The sequence below is a fragment of the Anopheles gambiae genome, chromosome 2, assembly GCF_943734735.2.
Source record: "Anopheles gambiae chromosome 2, idAnoGambNW_F1_1, whole genome shotgun sequence".
Classification (NCBI taxonomy): Eukaryota; Metazoa; Arthropoda; class Insecta; order Diptera; family Culicidae; genus Anopheles; species Anopheles gambiae.
Genome location: NC_064601.1, coordinates 91,218,484 through 91,237,647, shown reverse-complemented (window position 1 = coordinate 91,237,647; position 19,164 = coordinate 91,218,484). Strand labels below are relative to the sequence as shown.

The 19,164-nt window shown below is 42.2% G+C and overlaps 1 protein-coding gene across 4 annotated transcripts in view; it reads left to right on the top strand.

Annotated features, from left to right (window-relative positions):
* The window catches only part of LOC1276505 (heme transporter FLVCR2), a 37,973-nt gene extending 18,809 nt beyond the window's left edge, over positions 1-19,164 (top strand). For all 4 annotated transcript variants that reach the window (XM_061663499.1, XM_061663502.1, XM_061663503.1 and 1 more), the window contains exons 7-11: positions 12,141-12,282; positions 12,518-12,708; positions 13,332-13,456; positions 13,545-13,655; positions 13,771-19,164. In XM_061663499.1, the coding sequence (XP_061519483.1) occupies positions 12,141-12,282; positions 12,518-12,708; positions 13,332-13,456; positions 13,545-13,655; positions 13,771-14,041 (840 nt within the window). In that variant the 3' untranslated portion in view covers positions 14,042-19,164. The remainder of the gene's footprint in view (positions 1-12,140; positions 12,283-12,517; positions 12,709-13,331; positions 13,457-13,544; positions 13,656-13,770) is intronic.

The window sequence follows — 19,164 nt, the reverse complement described above, 5'->3', positions numbered from 1 at the left end:
TGGAGCACACAAAGTTGATAAAACGATAATCTGTGTTGCGCGCGAAAGCCCAAAACCGCAACCGAACCGAAGAGCACGTAAGATAAATCATTTCCAAAAGACTGAAGGCATAGTCTTTGGCACTTTGGGACCCGCACCGAACCGACCCGTGGTGGACGTGGGAAAAGGGACGTTTCGAAACTTTCCAGCTCCAAAACACACGGCTTAGCCGCGTTGCGTTCAAGAGCGCTGCAAAGTGTCTCCACTTCTGGAAAATGGACCTCTTTTCAGCTCGCTTCCGGTGGAGCCGCATTTTCAGTGGTGTCGTACGGTGGTTTCGATGAAGCTGTCGAAGGCGTCCCATACGGGCGCGTACGATCTTACCCCGGGTCCTGTTTGGTGGGTGTGAAAAGCAATTATCCGCCTCTTAGATCGTATCGTTATGCGTACAGCGTGCAAAAAAGGGAGGTGTTATGGACGCGCAACACAAGAGCCGACCCAGCACAGATATATGCACGTTTTGTGAAAAGCTTGCATAAACTTCTTGTATCGTTGGGTGAGCCTTAGACGAGCTCTGTTCCAACCGAAACGTACGGATAAGCATGGGAGAGTTTTTTTAGCAAAGGATAAATAATAATAAGAAAAAAAGTTTTGTGGAACGCAATTTTAAATGAAAATAAAAATAACGCAGCACAATTGAAACGGAAAGCACTGTGAAAAGAAGGGAAAAAACGAACCAAGCATATGTGAAAATTGGCGAACGAGGGTAGCAAATGGTGGTACAGACAATATATATATTTGAAAGACAATTAAATGCAGCTGTGGCGCGTTGTTTTGTGGTGTGTGGCACTGAGTGTCTTTTAAAAGGTGGTGTGAGGGGTTTGAGTTGGCTTTTCTTGTCACTAAAAAATTGGAATAATTATACGTTTCGCTAGGCCTGTTCTTAATAAACTCCTAAAAGTATGCAATTAAAAAAGGAATATTCACAGTTTGGTAATCAACTATTCCTCTGACAGTCAGTTTTTTCTACACTTCAAGCTTATGCAGCGAAAAAATCAAGCGAACATAACAATGAAAGCAACTACAAGTGTATTAAATTTCCCCCAAAATGCACTCACATTGCACTTTTAATTGGATTTCATGGAAACGCCAACGAAAATGAACAAAACAGAACAACCAAGCATTGTGGCAATTAAAAAGCTTTTAGTACACTCTTTGGCCAAAGTTTCCTTTTCTTTTATCTGCTCTGTTCATTATAACAATGCAGGCCGCTGTAAAACGATATCGTAACGTAATTAGCATTGATTTTTATGCACTCCACTGGCTTTGGCCATACTTTTGCATCGATTGTGCCATAGACCCGTTCCCGTTCATTAGATATTCAAAACTGAATCGCTTTTTTTTGTTGTTCCCTTAACCATTCGCGTATCGATTGTGCTTTGTTTCGTTTCGGTAAGATACATTGCGTACAGCAACAGAAAACGATGCATTATATTATTATTGACGCAATAAATAAATTATCCATTCGTCCCGTTCGCCCTATCCAGATGGTGCAAGTCACGCCGGACGAATGAGATCAATTTGCTTTGCTACTAATTATTTTTTATTCACTGTCCTGATTTCTTTTGCCCTCATTTTGCTGATTTTTTCTACAATTTTTCAACCACCACTCCTGTCCCCAATCGTCATTATGATCGTCATCATTTTCGTTTCCACCAACGCCCTGCCTATCCCATTTCCTCACATCCTAGAAAATCCCATTTCCTTCGATGTGCTAGTAAACGATGAAAAATCGGTTGTTCAATCGAGTGAAAATGCTATCTCGCTGAGGTCGACCCGAAGGGGGATTGAAAGCAAAATTACGCTGCAGGAAAATTCCTTTTCTTTCTCCTTGTCCTTGTATTCCGTCCGACAGCATTCCGTCCAAGCATAAACTTCCATTCTTTACGTAGTCTATCATCGATGGCTTGTGTGCGAGGTTCCTTCACTCGATCCGGCTCGGCTCGGAAGCGAGCAGTCATCACTTTCGTCTGCCAAAGCCAATCAGTCTCACGGGATGGGATGGGTGCAGATAATGGGAAGGCATTCTGGCCGCCCTCTGACCCAACCCTCGACCACGATGGGTGATTGCTGTTGCTGGTGGATGGTAGAGATAAAAATATAACACACAAAAAGTAAGGCACCTCCAGGAGCCGAGGGAAAGTTGTTGATCGTAGAAGAAGTTTGAACAGAAGTGATGCTTCATTTTCATTATCTACTGCTTTACTACAGCTGGAACAAAGAACAAAAAAAGGGCGGAAAGTCGCATACTATGCGATGGAGAAGCTCTGATTTAGTTTCCGATCAGAGGAGCGATGTACACAAGTACTGTTCCCAGAAACTCTACAACAGCTAATGTTTGCGTGCAATAATGAAGGGATCCCTTTAATCGTTCAACTTTTCCTTCAACCTCTCCGTGGAAAAACGAGTTGAGAAGTGTGAATGAATAAAAAGAGCGCTGGAAAAAAAACAGAACAGCGTTCATATAGCTTGCATGCAGTTGGATTCGTTCCCGCCCAACGTTGTACGGTGAGCATAATTCGACAAATTGGACGTATAATGAGAGCACATCAGAAAACTGGGGCTATGGCAGCTCTTCATAGCTCAAGAATTGATGCTTGTTTTTCCCTTTGGCTCATGGCAACACGGAAAAGATGTAAATCAACCATCATTAGGCGGCGTGGAAGCGTGATGATTATCGGGCTGCTTTTTGTTTGATTTCGGCCCGGGTCGAAAGTTGATGTTGTTGATGAGTAGATAAATGGAAGATGGTTTATTTTAAAATGAGACCATTCATTAAAAGCTTGTTTTGGTTATCGTTTTAAACGATTTTTTGTGTATTTATGCTACATTTTTTACTCCTTAAGAGCCTGAAAGTATGCAAGCTGCCTGTTTCATATTAAATAAGCGTTTTAACGTATCATATTGCAGAAATCAAGGCGCTTTTCGTGGAAGAACTACTAACTACTGGTGGAAGATAAATTGGAAGACGGCTAGTAAATTTTGAATAAATATAAAAATTGCTTAAGCTTTTCAGAAGATAAATTAATTTGTTTATTCTGGAGCCTTCAGTGAATAAACTTTGAACCAGATCGTCCTATTTTATTAATGAAAGATTTATTGAGCTCTGTTACGTGACTTCACCATGTGGTTGCAGTCTTAACCAAAAGCATAAAGCCACTGTCTTGCGTTACCTACTCTTCTTCGGATTAATCCACCTCGGAGTGTGTTTTTCGCTTTCCGTCTGTCACTTTACCAAAACTTGAAACCCCCGAAGCACTCAACCGGATGTGTGCCGGCGTGTGATTAAGTCAGCTAAAAGGCAATATCCTGCTCGCTAATAAAACGCTCACGCCTCCCCTTCTATCAAGACAAAACCACAGAAAACTTCATTAAAGCCACCAATTCGCCGAACTGTTAGCGCCACAACACACACACCGAATACACATCCACTTGGTCGTAATCTTCTTCGATCACGATAGTGAGGGCGTTACTTTCACTAAGCGTGAAACAACGGGCTACGGAATCCTTAAGAGACACACTGAAGAGATGGGTGCAAACATCATTTTACCCACATTTTCGCGAACACTCGTGTTGGTGACCCAGTGGCAAAATTATGACTGTCACTAACGGTGAGCAGCACCGAAACCAGAGCGCGTACGTGGTGTGATTGCACGTAACAGCAAAGAACGTATAATCATGCTGCGGAAGCGGCTTTTATGCTAATTTGATGATCCTACAATTCTCGTCCATCCATTCATGGGCCTCCCTCCTTGGTGGGGCTGGTTCGCGGTGAGCTAGATTCGGAGAAATGCTTCTCGAAGAAGGACAAAAAAATGAGCCCGCGAAGATTCACACCAAATCCGCACGGGTTTCGCACATGTTTTCCCGGGAAAGTGGCGGGTTTTTCAGGGCGAAAGCCCCAAGCACGGTAATCGATTTGCAGCGGAAAATTGAATTTCATTTGCACGTGCCAGGGGCGATAGAAAATTGATTTTCTGCCCTGCTTGCGGTGGCATGTGTTTTAAGCGTGTGCGGTACGAAAATAAAGCTGAATAAATCGGAAGACACAGAAGAGGCGCAGATTTATGCTGTGTCCTTCGGAAAAGAATCATGTTTTAAATGGTTTTCTTTGATCGTGAAATTGCCGTTGAAGAAATATTTACCGATGTCTTGCGTTGGATGGAGTTGATTATAAATTGCCTCATTATTCCTATGGAGTAATTAAATAGGCTGTGTTTTAGTTAAGAATATTATTTTATTATAATTCGTAGCTCTTTATTCATAAGAATAAGAGTCTTTTACTCATAAGAATTATTCCACGTGTTCCATTATGAACCAACCTTTAAATTACTCCCCCCTTAGTCATACACACCATAAACTGTGCGCATAATAAAGCACCCAAGCACCATCTTACAGCAAATCACTCACTCTCATCCCATGTGCATCACACTAATTATGCTCCCCTGACGAGTGGATTCTGCGATTTCGGAGCTTGACACCGCCTGAGATACGCCAAGCCACCGGATTACACCACAGCAACGGCACCACGGTCGGTGTCGGCCCCGTTTTTTGTTCTTTCGCCCGCCCGAAACCAATCAGCGTCATCTTCAGGCACACCCGGCGGATGAGTCGGAATCGTGATGCTTGTTCACGCCATTCATATCAATGAACCACCAGCCACCATGTGTGTCTGTGTGTACGCCGCAGCATAATAAGCACAAGAGCAGCCCTGTCTGGTAGGCTTGCCGGCTTTGAAGCACCATCGGTTCCGATTCAATAAGGATATTATGAGCGGAATAATGTGAGTGGATGAGGCGAAAGCTGATTTATCGCTGCGTACGCGTGATTGTACCACGTTGCTGCTGACACGTTGCTGCGGATGGTGGATGATTATGCGTGCCGATGGCATTGCTGGCGAATTGCTGGAAAGCGTTGGTGGATGTGCGTGTGCAACAAATAGCTCATCGAGGGAGCGCGAGGAGAGCCAGTATCAGCTTAGAGGATCCATTTTTAGGCCACGGATTGCCAATCACGGGCGTATCAATAGATATGGGGCTGTAAAAGGATGAAGGCTTGAGAAGTGATGAGAAATTTATCACTTTCTATCACAGCTGAAACGGTTGTTCAACATGTGGATTTAAGAAAAGAAAGCCGGAGCAGACGTGGGATGCCATATTGAGGATGTGAAAGCTCTAAAATCCTCTAAAAACAGTGATAAAGTGTAGAACAAGAAGCTTAAGCTATTTAGTATTAGTTGAATAAGCTATTGCCAGCTGACTTCCAGCTGCTGCCATCTACCAGGAAATTTAAGCCAACACAATTTGACAACCACTATCACAATTACTTTCCATTTGATTTATATTGCAGATTCGAAGCGTTGTGCTGCGTAAAAGAATACAATTTAGTTCACAATTCTTCAACAATGCTAGATTAATATCAGGTTTTTTAGTGTAATTTGAACATCCATCACCATGTCATTGTACAAAAAAAACATGCAAATATATCATCGTCCTTAGCAGTGACGCATCGTCGCTTTGCTCAACCAGAAACGCTTTCTCCGATAAGGCCGAACCATAAATAATCCCCGTATTTTTTGTTGTTCTCCCTTCGCTGTAACTACCTTCGTTTGTTTTTGATAAATGTAGCGGAATCAAACAATCCGAAAGAAGCCCATTTCCACCGGTACCTGGTTGCGTGTGTTGAACAGCCTAGAGCCGCTCTCATCGCGTAATGCTCGCCAGCCAGAAAGGACTTTCCATCCAGCACGGTGGGACTTTGCGATACTCCAATAATGGGAGATTATTTTCCTTTTTCTTCGTGTGTAGCACCCATCCCAACGATCGCTGAAGGCTGCGTGGCTTTCCACGTGGCTAATCATTGTACAGTACAACGGCAGTAGTAGTAGTAGTAGCGTCAGAAACCTGTCGAGCGTAAAAATTGCCTACATGCTTACACATGCTGGATCGGTGCTGGGTCGGTTGCGTTTCGGTTCCGTGCCCCTGGGCGATCATAAGTGCTGCTCGTCCTTGTGCGTAGGTAAACGTGCTGTCGGAAAATGGAAACCCACTTAAGCAGATTATCGATATAAGTGGGCGAGAACTCTCCCATTCGGATCATGGGCACTGTGGCGCAGCAAAGAGGCGGAAAACGTTGACATCGACCATTCAGAGATATGGCTGCGTCCAATTGCTTGCCATCTACATCGATGATGATGATGATGATGATGATGATGCTAATGGTGATGACAATGATGAACTAGAGAAGAATACCATTAGTTACACCACCATACGTTTAGCTACAAGCGTTTGTTGATCGTTGGACATTTGTCAACAAATGGATCAGCATTGGTTCGTCTCCAATATAAACATCCGACTGGGGTTGACTGTTTGTGTTTGTGTAAGCATTCAGCGTGACCTTTTGTTTGGTCAATTGTGTCTCTATCGTGCACCGTCTATAAACGGTGTGTTATGTCAGCTTGAAAGAGAAAAAAAAAAGGAAAAAAAATCCTATTTTTTATGTTGGTATATTAAAGGTATATAATAATGTAAGCAATATTTAACATATTTTTGAGGGTGTAATATACAGAACTTCATGGTAAAGAATGCATAACAAATTCGTTCATCTCACCAAACAAACCTGATGCTGATCGATCACTTTTCCTTTAAATCATTTAAGCTTTAATCCAATTGCGTTACTGTCCCTCCCGCCTGTCATTCACCATGAATTGGCTGACATGGTTAAAATTTTATGTGACCGTTTATCGTTCGCAAACGCTTTCGCCATTTCCCCATGGGGAACTGTTTTCATTTCACTGCCATTTTCAATCCCCATGCTATCAGAGAGCTTTCGTTTCGTCAAACGAAAATCGCTTCACTGCATTGATGGGTTCTGCGCTATTGAGGGAGAGGATCTTTTTTTCGAGTGTGCGTTAAATCTGGTCAGTGCAGGCACATGATTGGGAAAACAGCAAACAAAAAATCACTAAACCTTCTAACGCAGCAAAATTTGCTCCCAAAAAAAAAAAGCAAAAAAGAAGCCAATTCAAACGCACCAAACTGATGCTTCGGGGAGGGCGATGTTGGTCCGAAAATTCAATTTTATTACACATCGTAAATACACGCCCATTCCATCCATCCTTCGATCCAAGCGGGGGAAAAAATTCGTTCGAACGCATCAAAAGGATTCTCCCCGAGAAGAAATGACATTAAATGGAGCACATTTTTTACTCCCCGTTGCTTCAATCCATTTTCCATTGACGCATTCTGTGCACTGTGCACTCACCTGTGTTCGATGAAGCAGTGGGGCGCCCGAAGGTGTTTTTGGCGATAGTTATCTCGCAGATTGCGCGTCGTACTCTTTGCGAATCATTGTCACTTGCGGCACGTGCGCAACAGTTTTACCGGCAAGCTTTTCAATCGAATGATGAATGGGTTGCGCTGTTCTATTGAGCTGGGGGGAATTGAGTTTAATTCGTTTGATGGAAAAGGTGTTTTCTTCTTTCATTTTGGCGTTCCAAGAAAATGGTCCCCATCCTATGGGTTACGTTCTCAGCAACGGAGTGACAGACAAAGGGATTTGGAATTGCACTTTCAATCCAAACGGTTGACTTCCACCGAAAGCCGATTAAGTGAAGACAGACAGGTCTTCTATGGAGTACGTTATGACTTGTTTTCTTCGTGACAAAAAAACGAACAAAAGAAAAAGCTCCATCCTACCTTCTGGAGCTACAGAAGACTCAACTCCCTAAATAAAACCACAACCACACACGTTGAAGCGCTCTCGCTGTCAGGTTTCTCTTTCAGAAAACCGATCCTTTCACCTTCACCTGTAAAGAGATTCTGCATGAAAGCACATTATTCATCAAATTGACCAACCGAAGGAAAGCCATTTAGCTAATGCAATGGTACCGCTTCTCACCGTCGCTTCGTGCATCCCCAGCGCTGCAGCGAACGCACATTTGCAACAAAATGGTGCCTGCATGGACAGTAAATTTAGTTTCATTTTCTCTCCGGACATGTTTGTTTGTGCTTTTGTGCTGCGGGAAGCTCGCAGCGAAAGATTTCATCCGTCTGCAACGGAAAAGTTAGTCATTATGGGGGACATTGTAGTTTTTTTTACTACTCTAGACCAAATTACCCAACTGGGACAAATATGAGCACGAAGCTGGACAAAGCTTTAACCAAAAAACACTCCCCTAAGCAGACAAGCACTGTGAAGTAGAGCACGGAGCCTTTTTGCTTTTACTAACAAACCTCAACGTAATCGAAACGATTAATGCGTAAGCTGTGGGGAAACTTTTTGGCAAACGTTTGCGTTTTTTGTCTAGCTCTCCTTCTCGCTTGCACATGAAATTATCGGAACTTTGTTCTTTGTAGGGAGTCACAACGAAAGAGAGTGCCACATTAAAGCATTTATGTTGTTTGGCACAGCAATCGTTCTCTTTACAAAGATCTTCAGTAGAGTTTAACGCTTTCTTATGAATTTTCAATCTGATTTGGTAGAAAATGAAGTTACCATAATTTTCTAAAAATAAATTCGAACCTTAAAGACCGATATTCCTAGATACGCATAGATTTTCATCGGAAAAAAAACCTTACCCACCATAAATCATCTCTTTTATGGTCACAATTCCCTTTCACCGCCTTAACCATATACATCCAGATCGAACAAAAAGGTAGACGCTTTACTGCTTATCGCACAATTCCCCTTCACCGGAAACTGGACAATACCGGACAATTGTTTAGTGTTACTGTCTGCAATTGCTCTGCTCTGAATTGTACCCTGCACAAAGACGAGCTGCGGCGATGTTCTGTACACTCTTCACACTCTCATAAAATACCGTTCCCATGCTGACGCTGACACTGGCGGTGAGTTAAAAAATGAACTCATGAGGCTCGTTTCACCCGTCCAAACAGTCCAAACACGCACTAGAACCGTCACCGGCGGTGCGATAAAAGGATTTCCCCAGTGCAGAGCAGACTTGTTTTTCACTCAAACAGAAACGAACGCTCCAGCTCGGTTAGAGCAATGGGTCTGCGCTTTATCACAACCGGAACAGCCATCAGCCAACGGGACGGTTCTTGCGTACCCGATGGAAACAGGAAACAAGATCCAAGCGAAGTAATTCTCACTCTGTCTCTCTCTTCACACTGTACCAGCGGTTGGAAGCCTAAAGGCAAAAAACCCAGTAATTGAGGGACCTTCACTGTCGACGTAACACTTGATTCATGTTACTGTAGAATCTGTTCCTCAAACCGACCGGATCTGAGGATGGTTTTGCGTGGTGGGGGGGAGGCAATAGGTTGAAAACCGGAAACCACCTCAACCGGTAAGTGGAAGGAAATTGAAAGTATCGACCTTTTGGGGGATTTCTTGCAAACGTTTTTTGACGTTCGTTTCCTTTTCTCCCTCGACCGTGACCATGAGAAGCAGGATTTAAGTGATGCCTTCAAGTGTAACAGAAACCTACGCATGTTTTGTACTTTAGGAGAGCAAGGGTCCTTAGAAGGTCCGGTTGGGATCGAAATTGTTGAACAGTAGTCCACAAGTCTGTTGCGATGAAAGCGTTTCAACACGCGCCGATCGTTAATAGTATTATTTATTGATCATGTGTTGAAAAACTGCCCGAACTCCAAATGGGTTATGATGTAAAGTAACGTAACGTGGTTGGAGGAGAGAAAATCGTTTTTCAATTCCTTCGTAACGGCGCTGAGCTGTCCTTATTGTGTCTGGACTGGAAACAAACAGCAAAAAAAGAAGTCAGAAGCAGCTCGCATCGTAAAAACGTGATATTGTTGCTGACCGGTAACTGATTTCGTATTCTACGCTCCTTGTCTCCTGTTCCCAGCTCACGGTTCGAAAATCGATTTGATTTATTGGCTGTCAACCGTACACAGACGCCAATGTAACGCAGCTTGTAGCGATGTATCGTTTGCAAAAACTTGTTCACTCTTTGGTTGATATTTATTTTTCCTCCATCTCTTTTTTTCTCTTGCTTTCCAAAGACCTACTTCAATTTATTCCATTTTCCAGCAGAAAACTGAACTCATTCCCCAGAAGAAGATGAAAAAAAACACCAAAGATTGTTTTTCCGCACCACAGTCACGTGCTGCAATTGTTTCTGCTGCAAGCAGCCGAAACTTATCACAATAAATATTCATGAACTGTGTTGTGAATTCACTTTTCAAGATCACAGCCCGGCGGGGATCAGGGTGTTCGGGAGTACAGTGCAGTCCGGGATAGTGCAATCAGATGCTTGTACGTGGCGGCACTCTACCATTCGGTGGTGGCACTGAAACTTTTTCACAATTTAACAAAACCTCAAAACAAAACGAAATACCCCGTGGGTGCGTTTTGGGTGCTGCAGCAGCAGCAGCAGTTGGATTGTTTGGTTGGGCAGATTTATGTCAACGCGAGCTTTCACATAAACGTGTGAATTCATAAATTCTCAATATGGGCGGTTCGTTGCTTGTTTTTTGCTTTGCAATGTTGGATAATGTGCATTTCTTCTTCTGTTTTTTTTTTTTTTTTGATAGTGCGAAAGCATTAAATTGTGTGATTACTGGGCGGAAAATGGTGCACAATTAAGTACGCGTCACGTAGCAAGGTTTGTGCAGATTTGAACTCCCAGCATGTCATTTTTAAGGGAGAGAGGATTCAGATAGAAAGCGGCAGAAGTTTCAACTATAGTGTGGAGGGTGCATAAAGGATTTTAATGTTGTTTTTTTTAATATTGCAACTAGAGTAATTAACATGCATAATGATGGAATGGAATGGTACTGGTGTATTTGATAATTAATTATTTAACGCAATACTCATAACAGTTGGATAGACTCGTTAGGGAGTTACTCAATTGCTTTCAATGGGAAACCATGAACAATTTTTTGTGCTTGTCAAATGAATGTTTACTTTATAAGCAATTTCTAGATGAATAATTATAATAATTGTACTGCAAAACGATAATATTCTTATTGTTTCATCAAACAGACCTGAAGTTATCCATTATATTAATTATTACAAATTACAATGCCGATCAAATTGATTACACATCGAAAACAATCAATGTCGTTTATAACACTGAAAAAAATAATCCCTACATCACGCACGTACAACATCACACATCGACACGGATGCTTAAAATCGATTGCACCCGTTTTGGGCGTCATTAAGCTACCAACGGGGTCACACACATGGCCAACCTTACGTAATGGATGGGAGAGCGCGCGTGTTTGCGTGTGTGCCTCAAAGCTGTCACGATACACACATTCATCAAACAGTTTACCGCCTTCTTTACACGCCCGCCACAATGTATGAATAATTTAAAATATGTTTAATTAAACGCCGCCCTTTAACATTCTCGCTTCCTCCAATCCGCTCGCCACACCGAAAGCCTCTTATCACATCGCCCATAAACGATCGTTACTTCGCACTTACTAATGGGAGTCTGCGAGCTAATGGGAAATTTGTGTGGGCAATGGGGGGAGAAAGAGAAAGGGCTACTGCAAATAATTTATTAACTTGCGAATCATGATCCACTGCACACCCAGGCACATCGTAGCACCATCCCAGGGTGTTCGGGTACTCATTCTGTTCTCTGGAGCAACATGCTAGCATGGCTGTGTCACGGTCCTAGCTGTAAATCAATCTCATTTTACACATAACCACCCGCTACGTAAACACGAACACACGTCACGATCTACAGCCTTGGGTACACACGTGCACGCTGGAAAGTTGTGAATTCGATATAGTTTTGCTCACATGCCTAAGTTTTAAGGAAAAAGCCATAATGAAAACTTCAACAACCGCTTTATTAAAAATCCTCCCTGGACTGTCAGATACATTTTACCGATAGGACAGGCGTTTTGTTAAAATTCGGGAAAAGCTTTCTTGTGGAAAACCTATCCAAAACCATGGACAAAAAGGTTCACCAACCCAAAAGCCGTGGTATGGCACAGGAAATTTATTCGATTTAATTTAAAGCATTCAACGCGCCACCAAAAAGTCCGTCGCCTCCTTTTTGGTAGCCTGGTTGGGCCTGGTTTGGGACTCTGAATCTGGAGCGCAGATGAAAAACTACCCTTTTCCACTTTTTACATCTTGCTTTTTGCTTTCCTTTCCAGCTTGGCATAGCGGTCGGGTTTCTTGTGCCACCGATGCTGGTGGAAAACCATGACGACATCAACCTCATCGGTGATGACCTACGGCTGATGTTTTACATTGTGGCTGGCTTCACGTCCGTGCTGGTCGTGCTGGTATTGTTCTGTAAGTAATCCTTGGTCGTCCTACGGTTTGGTCCCTCAGTAGGGCGGGCGGTAGGTGATGATGATGGAACGCTAGAGGTGTAATTAAAAGCAGCACTCGGAAAAATAGGCACTACAGTAGTGCGACCATGTGATTCGTCATCCCAATCTGCCGCACCGGAACGGACTGTGTACGCGGTTAATTAAAAACTTCTTCCTGTTTGGTTCGCTCGCTTTCCTCGGCGTCTCTTTCGCAGTCTTCAAGGCGGCACCGCCGACACCACCGTCCGCTGCACAGGAGGCGACGAAAACGCCCAACCCGCTGCAGTCGTCACCGTTCCTGCACTCGATCAAGCGCCTCATGCTCAACCGGAACTACGTGCTGCTGCTCATCTCGTACGGCATGAACGTGGGAGTGTTCTATGCCATCTCCACGCTGCTGAATCAGGTATGTCTGGGTGCGAGGAGAAAGGGAAAGCATAATAGATTATACCAGAAACTTAAAACGAAAATAATGGGCAATATGTCGGAGATGTCCAAATTTTATTTATACTATCACGAGCAGATCTACCATATGAAATAGTAACATCAAAGTTTCACTTATCCTAAATGTTCCAATGTTCACTCCAATGATTTTTTGCGCTCCCAGTAGTACACTTTACCAAGCAACAGATGGCGCTGCTAAATTCAGCCCCATGCTTTGCGGGTAGCCTATACACCAGGCGCATTTGACAGCTTTTCATCCCGAAATCCTTTAGGAAACCACCCACGTACAGGATTAATGTCCCATCCGACTTTTCATCATCATTTTCGGGACGACAGAAATGAGCTTTTACCATCATTAATTAAATAACTTTTTCTGTCACCGATAGCCAGTGTCTCGCACACATCCTGATCCCTCTCTAATGATAGACGGTTAGGTTAATTTAAAGGGAATGAACTCTCTCAACGCTTGTCACTGATGACATTCACTTAACTCCCGGAGGTCCTTTTCATCATATATCCCCTCAAGGCACTTGTACCGTGACCGTTATTAAGCCCCCTTTTCCTTTCTTTCTTGTGTCTCAACAGATCGTCCTGACGCACTATCCCGGCCATGAGGTGGATGCGGGCCGCATTGGTGTGTGTATCGTGTTCGCCGGCATGCTCGGATCGGTCGCCTGCGGTATCGTGCTCGATAAGACGCATCGATTTAAGTGAGTGTCATTGCGAAAGTGTAGCAAAACAGTAAAACATTTAACACGTTTGTTGCTTTTTCTCCCCCGGGTTCGTCTCTTTCATCAGAGAAACTACACTTGCCGTGTACATTTTCACCATGATCGGTATGTGGATCTACACCTTCACCCTGTCGGTCGGTCACATTGCTGTGGTGTACGTCACCTCCGCCCTGTTGGGGTAAGCAACTCTTCTCCTCCCTCCCTTGTCACTGCGTATGACAAGCAGCAAGGTGTGGCTTCAACTCAACTATCCATTATGTTCCTATTTTCCCTCTTTTTTTTGCATAAACCAGCTTCTTTATGACCGGTTACCTACCGGTAGGGTTCGAGTTTGCAGCCGAGCTGACGTACCCGGAACCGGAAGGCACCTCGACCGGGCTGCTGAACGCGGCGGCCCAGGTGTTCGGTATCACCTTCACCATGCTCTACTCCGAGCTGCTCAACACGAACGGTGACATCGTGGCGAACGTAACGATGGCTGTGATGCTGCTGGTCGGTTCCGTCGTAACCGCCGTCATACGGTCCGATCTGAGGCGCCAGGCCGCCCAGAACCCGAACCCGTAAGGCGACTCGCCTCCCGCAACCCAACGGTTAAGATAAGTGAAATGTTTTAGCTTTTTAGTGGTTTAAGGTTTTTCACGTCGGCAGAAGGAAGAAGACGATCGTGATGGTGTCTTCTTTGTCAGGTTTGTGTCTCGCCTGGGGCGTAAAATGTTGGCATTTTTATATTTGTTGCTAGTTAATTTCATTTATTTAGGATTATTTCAAGCGAAACTGTTTTTTATTTAACATTTAATGAAACAAGGATGCGTGCAATAATTCTCTATTATATTTAAAACATTTCAGTTGCCTAGAAACTCAGCCAGCAAAGCTGTGAGTTTATCTAAAACAAAGAAAAAGCTTAACCGGAAAAGTAACATTTGTCGAACAACTGGAGTTGAAAAACTTTCCAAAAGTAAAAGCCACATCAGCAACCATAAAAGGGAACTAATCAGCAACCATAAAAGTTCGCTAATCCAACGCGATAAGAAAAAGTTCCGACTTCGCTTTAAGTTGCCTCCCCATTTTCCGGTCGTTAAAAACCGATCCAGATTATTTTGATGATGGAAATCAATCCCACCCTTTGCCGGCAAGTGATCCTATCCTATTTTCTAAAGGTACAAGCGCAAAACAAAGCGAAGCAAGCAACACAAAGAACGCGAAAGAAAAGCTACTCATTGAGGCGCTTGCTTGGTAGCAAAGTGTGGCTAATTTTCCTAACAACTAGATGCTTTCCCTTCTCCTCCATTGTGCCAAGCGTAAATTAGAAGGTCAGTGTGGGTGTGTGTTTTTTTTTTGCTTTCGATTTTTAATATTTTGGCTCTCCATATTTCGCTGTTGAATTTGGATCGTTTCATTTCCTGCGTTTTTTTTTGTTCCGATATTCTTCCGGGAAACGTTGGGAATCCGGCATTGACCCCGAGAAATACCACAAACTCTTCGCAAGCATTTCTGCTTATTTTTACTCCCACTGCACAAAAAAACGGACGTTCCCGGTCGTTACAGTTTTACCCCTTTTCTGAAGGGTTTGTAATGGGCTTTTTCCTTTACGGAAGGGATAGAAGTTCTCTACTTTTTTCTCTCACTCTCTGCCATTTCACTGTTGAGCGATATTTTGGGGCGCACTTTTCGGGGAGGGTGACCAAGATTTAAGTGTGTCCTTCGCGCTCGTGTAACCACCAGCAGCTGTTTGGTTTTATTTTCCGCTGTGCTTTACGCTTTTTTTGGGTGTTTTATTAACGAGATTGAGGATTCATTGGGAACATTACGGTTCTACCAACATTCCTTCCTCCTTCTCCTGTTTGTTTTATTTTTACAGGATCGTTTGATTTGTTGTCTCGAAATAGACTAAGGAGAAAGGCGGAAAAGGAAATCCTTTGCAAAATGGGAAATCATTTCATAGCAATCGGCTTCACTTGGCTGGCGAAACATGAGTTTTTTAGGGAGTTTTATCTGAGAAAACAGAAAGCTGAAACTCCAGTGTTGTTGACATTGGCAAGGATAACAAATTGTGAAGATTTTAAATTTAAAGTCACAAGATTCCTTTTTTGACACTGAATCGACCCATTTTTCTACACATTCAGTCAACTAATCATTTTATCACAATATTGGGCTCGGGGTAAAGGATATCCTTGTCATTCACTCCATTCTCTTTCACACAAAAAAGAGTAATTAAGCTCTATGTGCTTTATCTATCAATCTTTAGTAATGGACAATACAGAATGTTTGATTAATGAGCTTTAAATTCATTCTGGAATATTCCCATTTAATAACTCCTCCTGGTCCATATTACTCGAAGCAAGTTTAGTTTGCGAGAAACAGTTTTCGTTTCGGTTTCATTCATTCCAATTTGTTTGCCAACCTACACTGGATCGAAAGGAACAATTAGGCACTTGAACAAATGGAAACATTCATTTGTTTCCTAGAAATCGGTTCGGAATGCAACATATTTTTCCTTCATTATCCCAACGTTGAACTTCAATTCCATTTTCATTCGTTTTGAGATTAGGCACACAAAAACACACTTCGTTCTTCAATCCTTGCCGTGAGTTTCTGTAGCATTCCATACCCAACGCCAGCTCCACTACATCATCGCACACTCAGAAATCGATGAGCCTTTCTCTCTCCCGATCTCCAGTCTGTACGAAAATCCCACCCCATGGCAACAGGATTTAATATCATCAGGGTGCATGAAAGCAGAACCTCCTACTCGATAGCCACAGCGAGTGGTAAGTGTGACACAAATTGAATTGCTTCCAACCACGGCCTACAGGCCTCCACGGTTCGTTGCGTACAGCCATGTAACCCTTTTCGCCCTGCTACATGGAGCTAGGCTTATCCTTAGCTCAGTGACACACATCTAGGAAAACTATAATTAACAAGTCAATTCGAACAAGCTCGCTCTCTCTCTCTCTCTCTCGCACGCAAATTCTTCGCATTCGAATGGACACATTGCTACAAGTTTCTGTTTTATCCAGAACTAGATGCAATCAAAACGCAATACAGTCGACCATAGCAAAGTGTCAAGTGATTGGGAAAGTGTGGAGTGTAATTAATTTTCCTTACCATTTGCTTTCGTGCTCTTTAGTTCAAGAGGAGCTCAGTGCGATGGGGTTTGTTTGAATGCACCCGAAGACGATGTTGTTGCTTAGCAACAAAATTGAAGCGAAACGATTTTAGAAGTAGAGCCTATTCCACCAAGCAGAAAGAAGCGTGTGGCGTTATAAAGAGAAGAATTTCATATTGGACTTCATGTTGCACGGGGTATTGTTAAGCCAAATACTAGCTGAAGTCCGCACACATTATGAGAACCCCATCGGTAGAGTGTATTTCGTATAACAGCACAAACAAGCGATGAGTGTGTAGAGACCTAAAGCCTACAATAGCTTGTCGTTCGGAGGGGCGTGTTGTTGATTTAGAAAAAAAAATAAGGAAATGTATCTTAGCTTTGTGATCAAATGATGGCAAGTTTCTAAATTAATTGCCACCATTTGTTGGAGGCAATTATATAGAAAAAGAAGCAAATCAATAGCTAACAAGCACAAAACCATGAACCGTAGAGGAAAAGTAACCCATCCACAGATGCGTATTTATACCCGCGCGATGTAAAACGGTAGTATTAGCTGTGATAACCAACAAACAAAAAAAGCTACAAACACACACAAACATATAATATTAAAATAGCTACAACCTGTTGAGCTGAATGTTGATGGCCGAAAAAAAAACAAAATAATAACAAAAAAACATAAAAAATGAGACTTAGTAGTAGAGTTGGAAGATAGTAAACACAAAAGACATTACCAGTAGAACTGTGGACAATAAATTTATTACAGGAGGTGCGGTATGTTTGACGGTGGAAGCGATTTACAATCGTTTTTCCGCTCAATTGGTTCCCGTGTATAGAGAGAAAGAGAGAGAGAGAGTGAATGAGGTAAAAGGAAAGCGCCGTAATGTATGCATGTTATATTTACAGTAGATTAGATTTAAAAGCTTTGGAGAGGAAAAAAAAACCACACAACAAACCAGAAAGACTAGAATTGCATGATAATAAACCAACAATGGGATGGAAATGTTTAGCAATTAAAGAGTGTGTAGTCTGACTGTTCACTAGCTGCATTCCTCCGCATCCCGTAACACTTTAATGTTCAGTGTGTCGATGGAATTCAACCCCGTAGAGGAGATAGCAAACACGAAACCAACTACAGAAACAATAACACACAACAAGAAAACTGCACCATAAACAAATATACACACGCACAAACCCAACCCAAACTATGCCCAATGACAATACACACCAAATACCTAAACGTGCAAGACACCCACAGATTTTAAACTAGCGTAGCGTATTTGTGCAGAGAACAGCGAGACGAAAATATTTAGCTAAATAGAAACGAGTTGTTGAATGCTTACAAAAACAAATGTTTAGCCACTAGAGAGAGTATTCGAGCGAACAAGATAATAAAATGTCAGACACAAAATGGCACAGAAAAAAAACAAAAACAAGACAAGCATGATAGCGTATTTAGTAAGAGTATTTATACGTGTGTTTTTAAGACAAAACTTGCACTTGTTATGGAATGAAAAAAGCAAAACGTGACAGTAAAAGGCGACAAGCTGAGCACGTCAAATGGAGCTGGATGGGTTCGTTCCCTCCCTACTGACGGTCCGCAGGTATTTTGTACCGAATGGTTATGGATTGTAAAGCCGGTAAGCAACCATTATCCAAATCCAAAGACAAGCGCTAATTGCGGGGACGATTGCGTTGTGCTAGGTGCCAAAATAAAAGTATAAATATAATAATGTTTAACATTTAGAATAGAAACAAACAGAAAAACACAACAATAACAGCCACAAAACTATATTTAATCGACGTGTTACTAGTTTTATATCGATTAGGTAAAAGGTAAGTGAATAAGAGAAGAACAAAACGCATTGGCAAATGGTTAATTGTTTACTTTTCAAAAAAATAAAAAGAAACAAAAAAGACGTTAAAACATTTGAAAACAGTAGACTAGAAAAAAACACGGGAAAAAGTAAGACAATAAATAAAGGAAACCAGTAAACGAAAGCAAGATGACGTGTTGTGAACGATCCTAATGGCAGTATTACGAAGGACATTATTTCGATAAGATGGTTATAAATGACAAATTGGCTTTGAAATAGAAAAAAAGAGCGATTGAGCATGAAAAGAAAGCAAGCAAAAAGTCTAACAAGTTTAATACTACAATTGTACGAAAAAAAGCATCTAACTATATCTTCACTTCATGTTAGAACTAAAGCTAAACTCTTGGTAGAAGTCTAAACTAGGCTAATAAGCTAAACGAAAACTAAACTCTTTAACATTTAACATTAAATCTCGCCAAAAAGAAAAACAACACACACACACACACACTAAATGGTAGACCGAAACATGAAAAACAGTAGAAAAAATAACAAGAAAAACAGAAAACAGAGACCAGTAAAGGGCATCGTTAGAAGCTACAGCCTATAATTTCCCGCTCCTTCCCTGTTTAGAACTGCAATATGTCTATTTTACTATCCAAAACAAACCAAAAAAACAAAAAGCCAAACAACTTACAGTGTGTGCGTGTATTGTGTCTGTGCTAAAATAAAGTCATCGTCATCGTAACAATTTATCAATCCCTTAA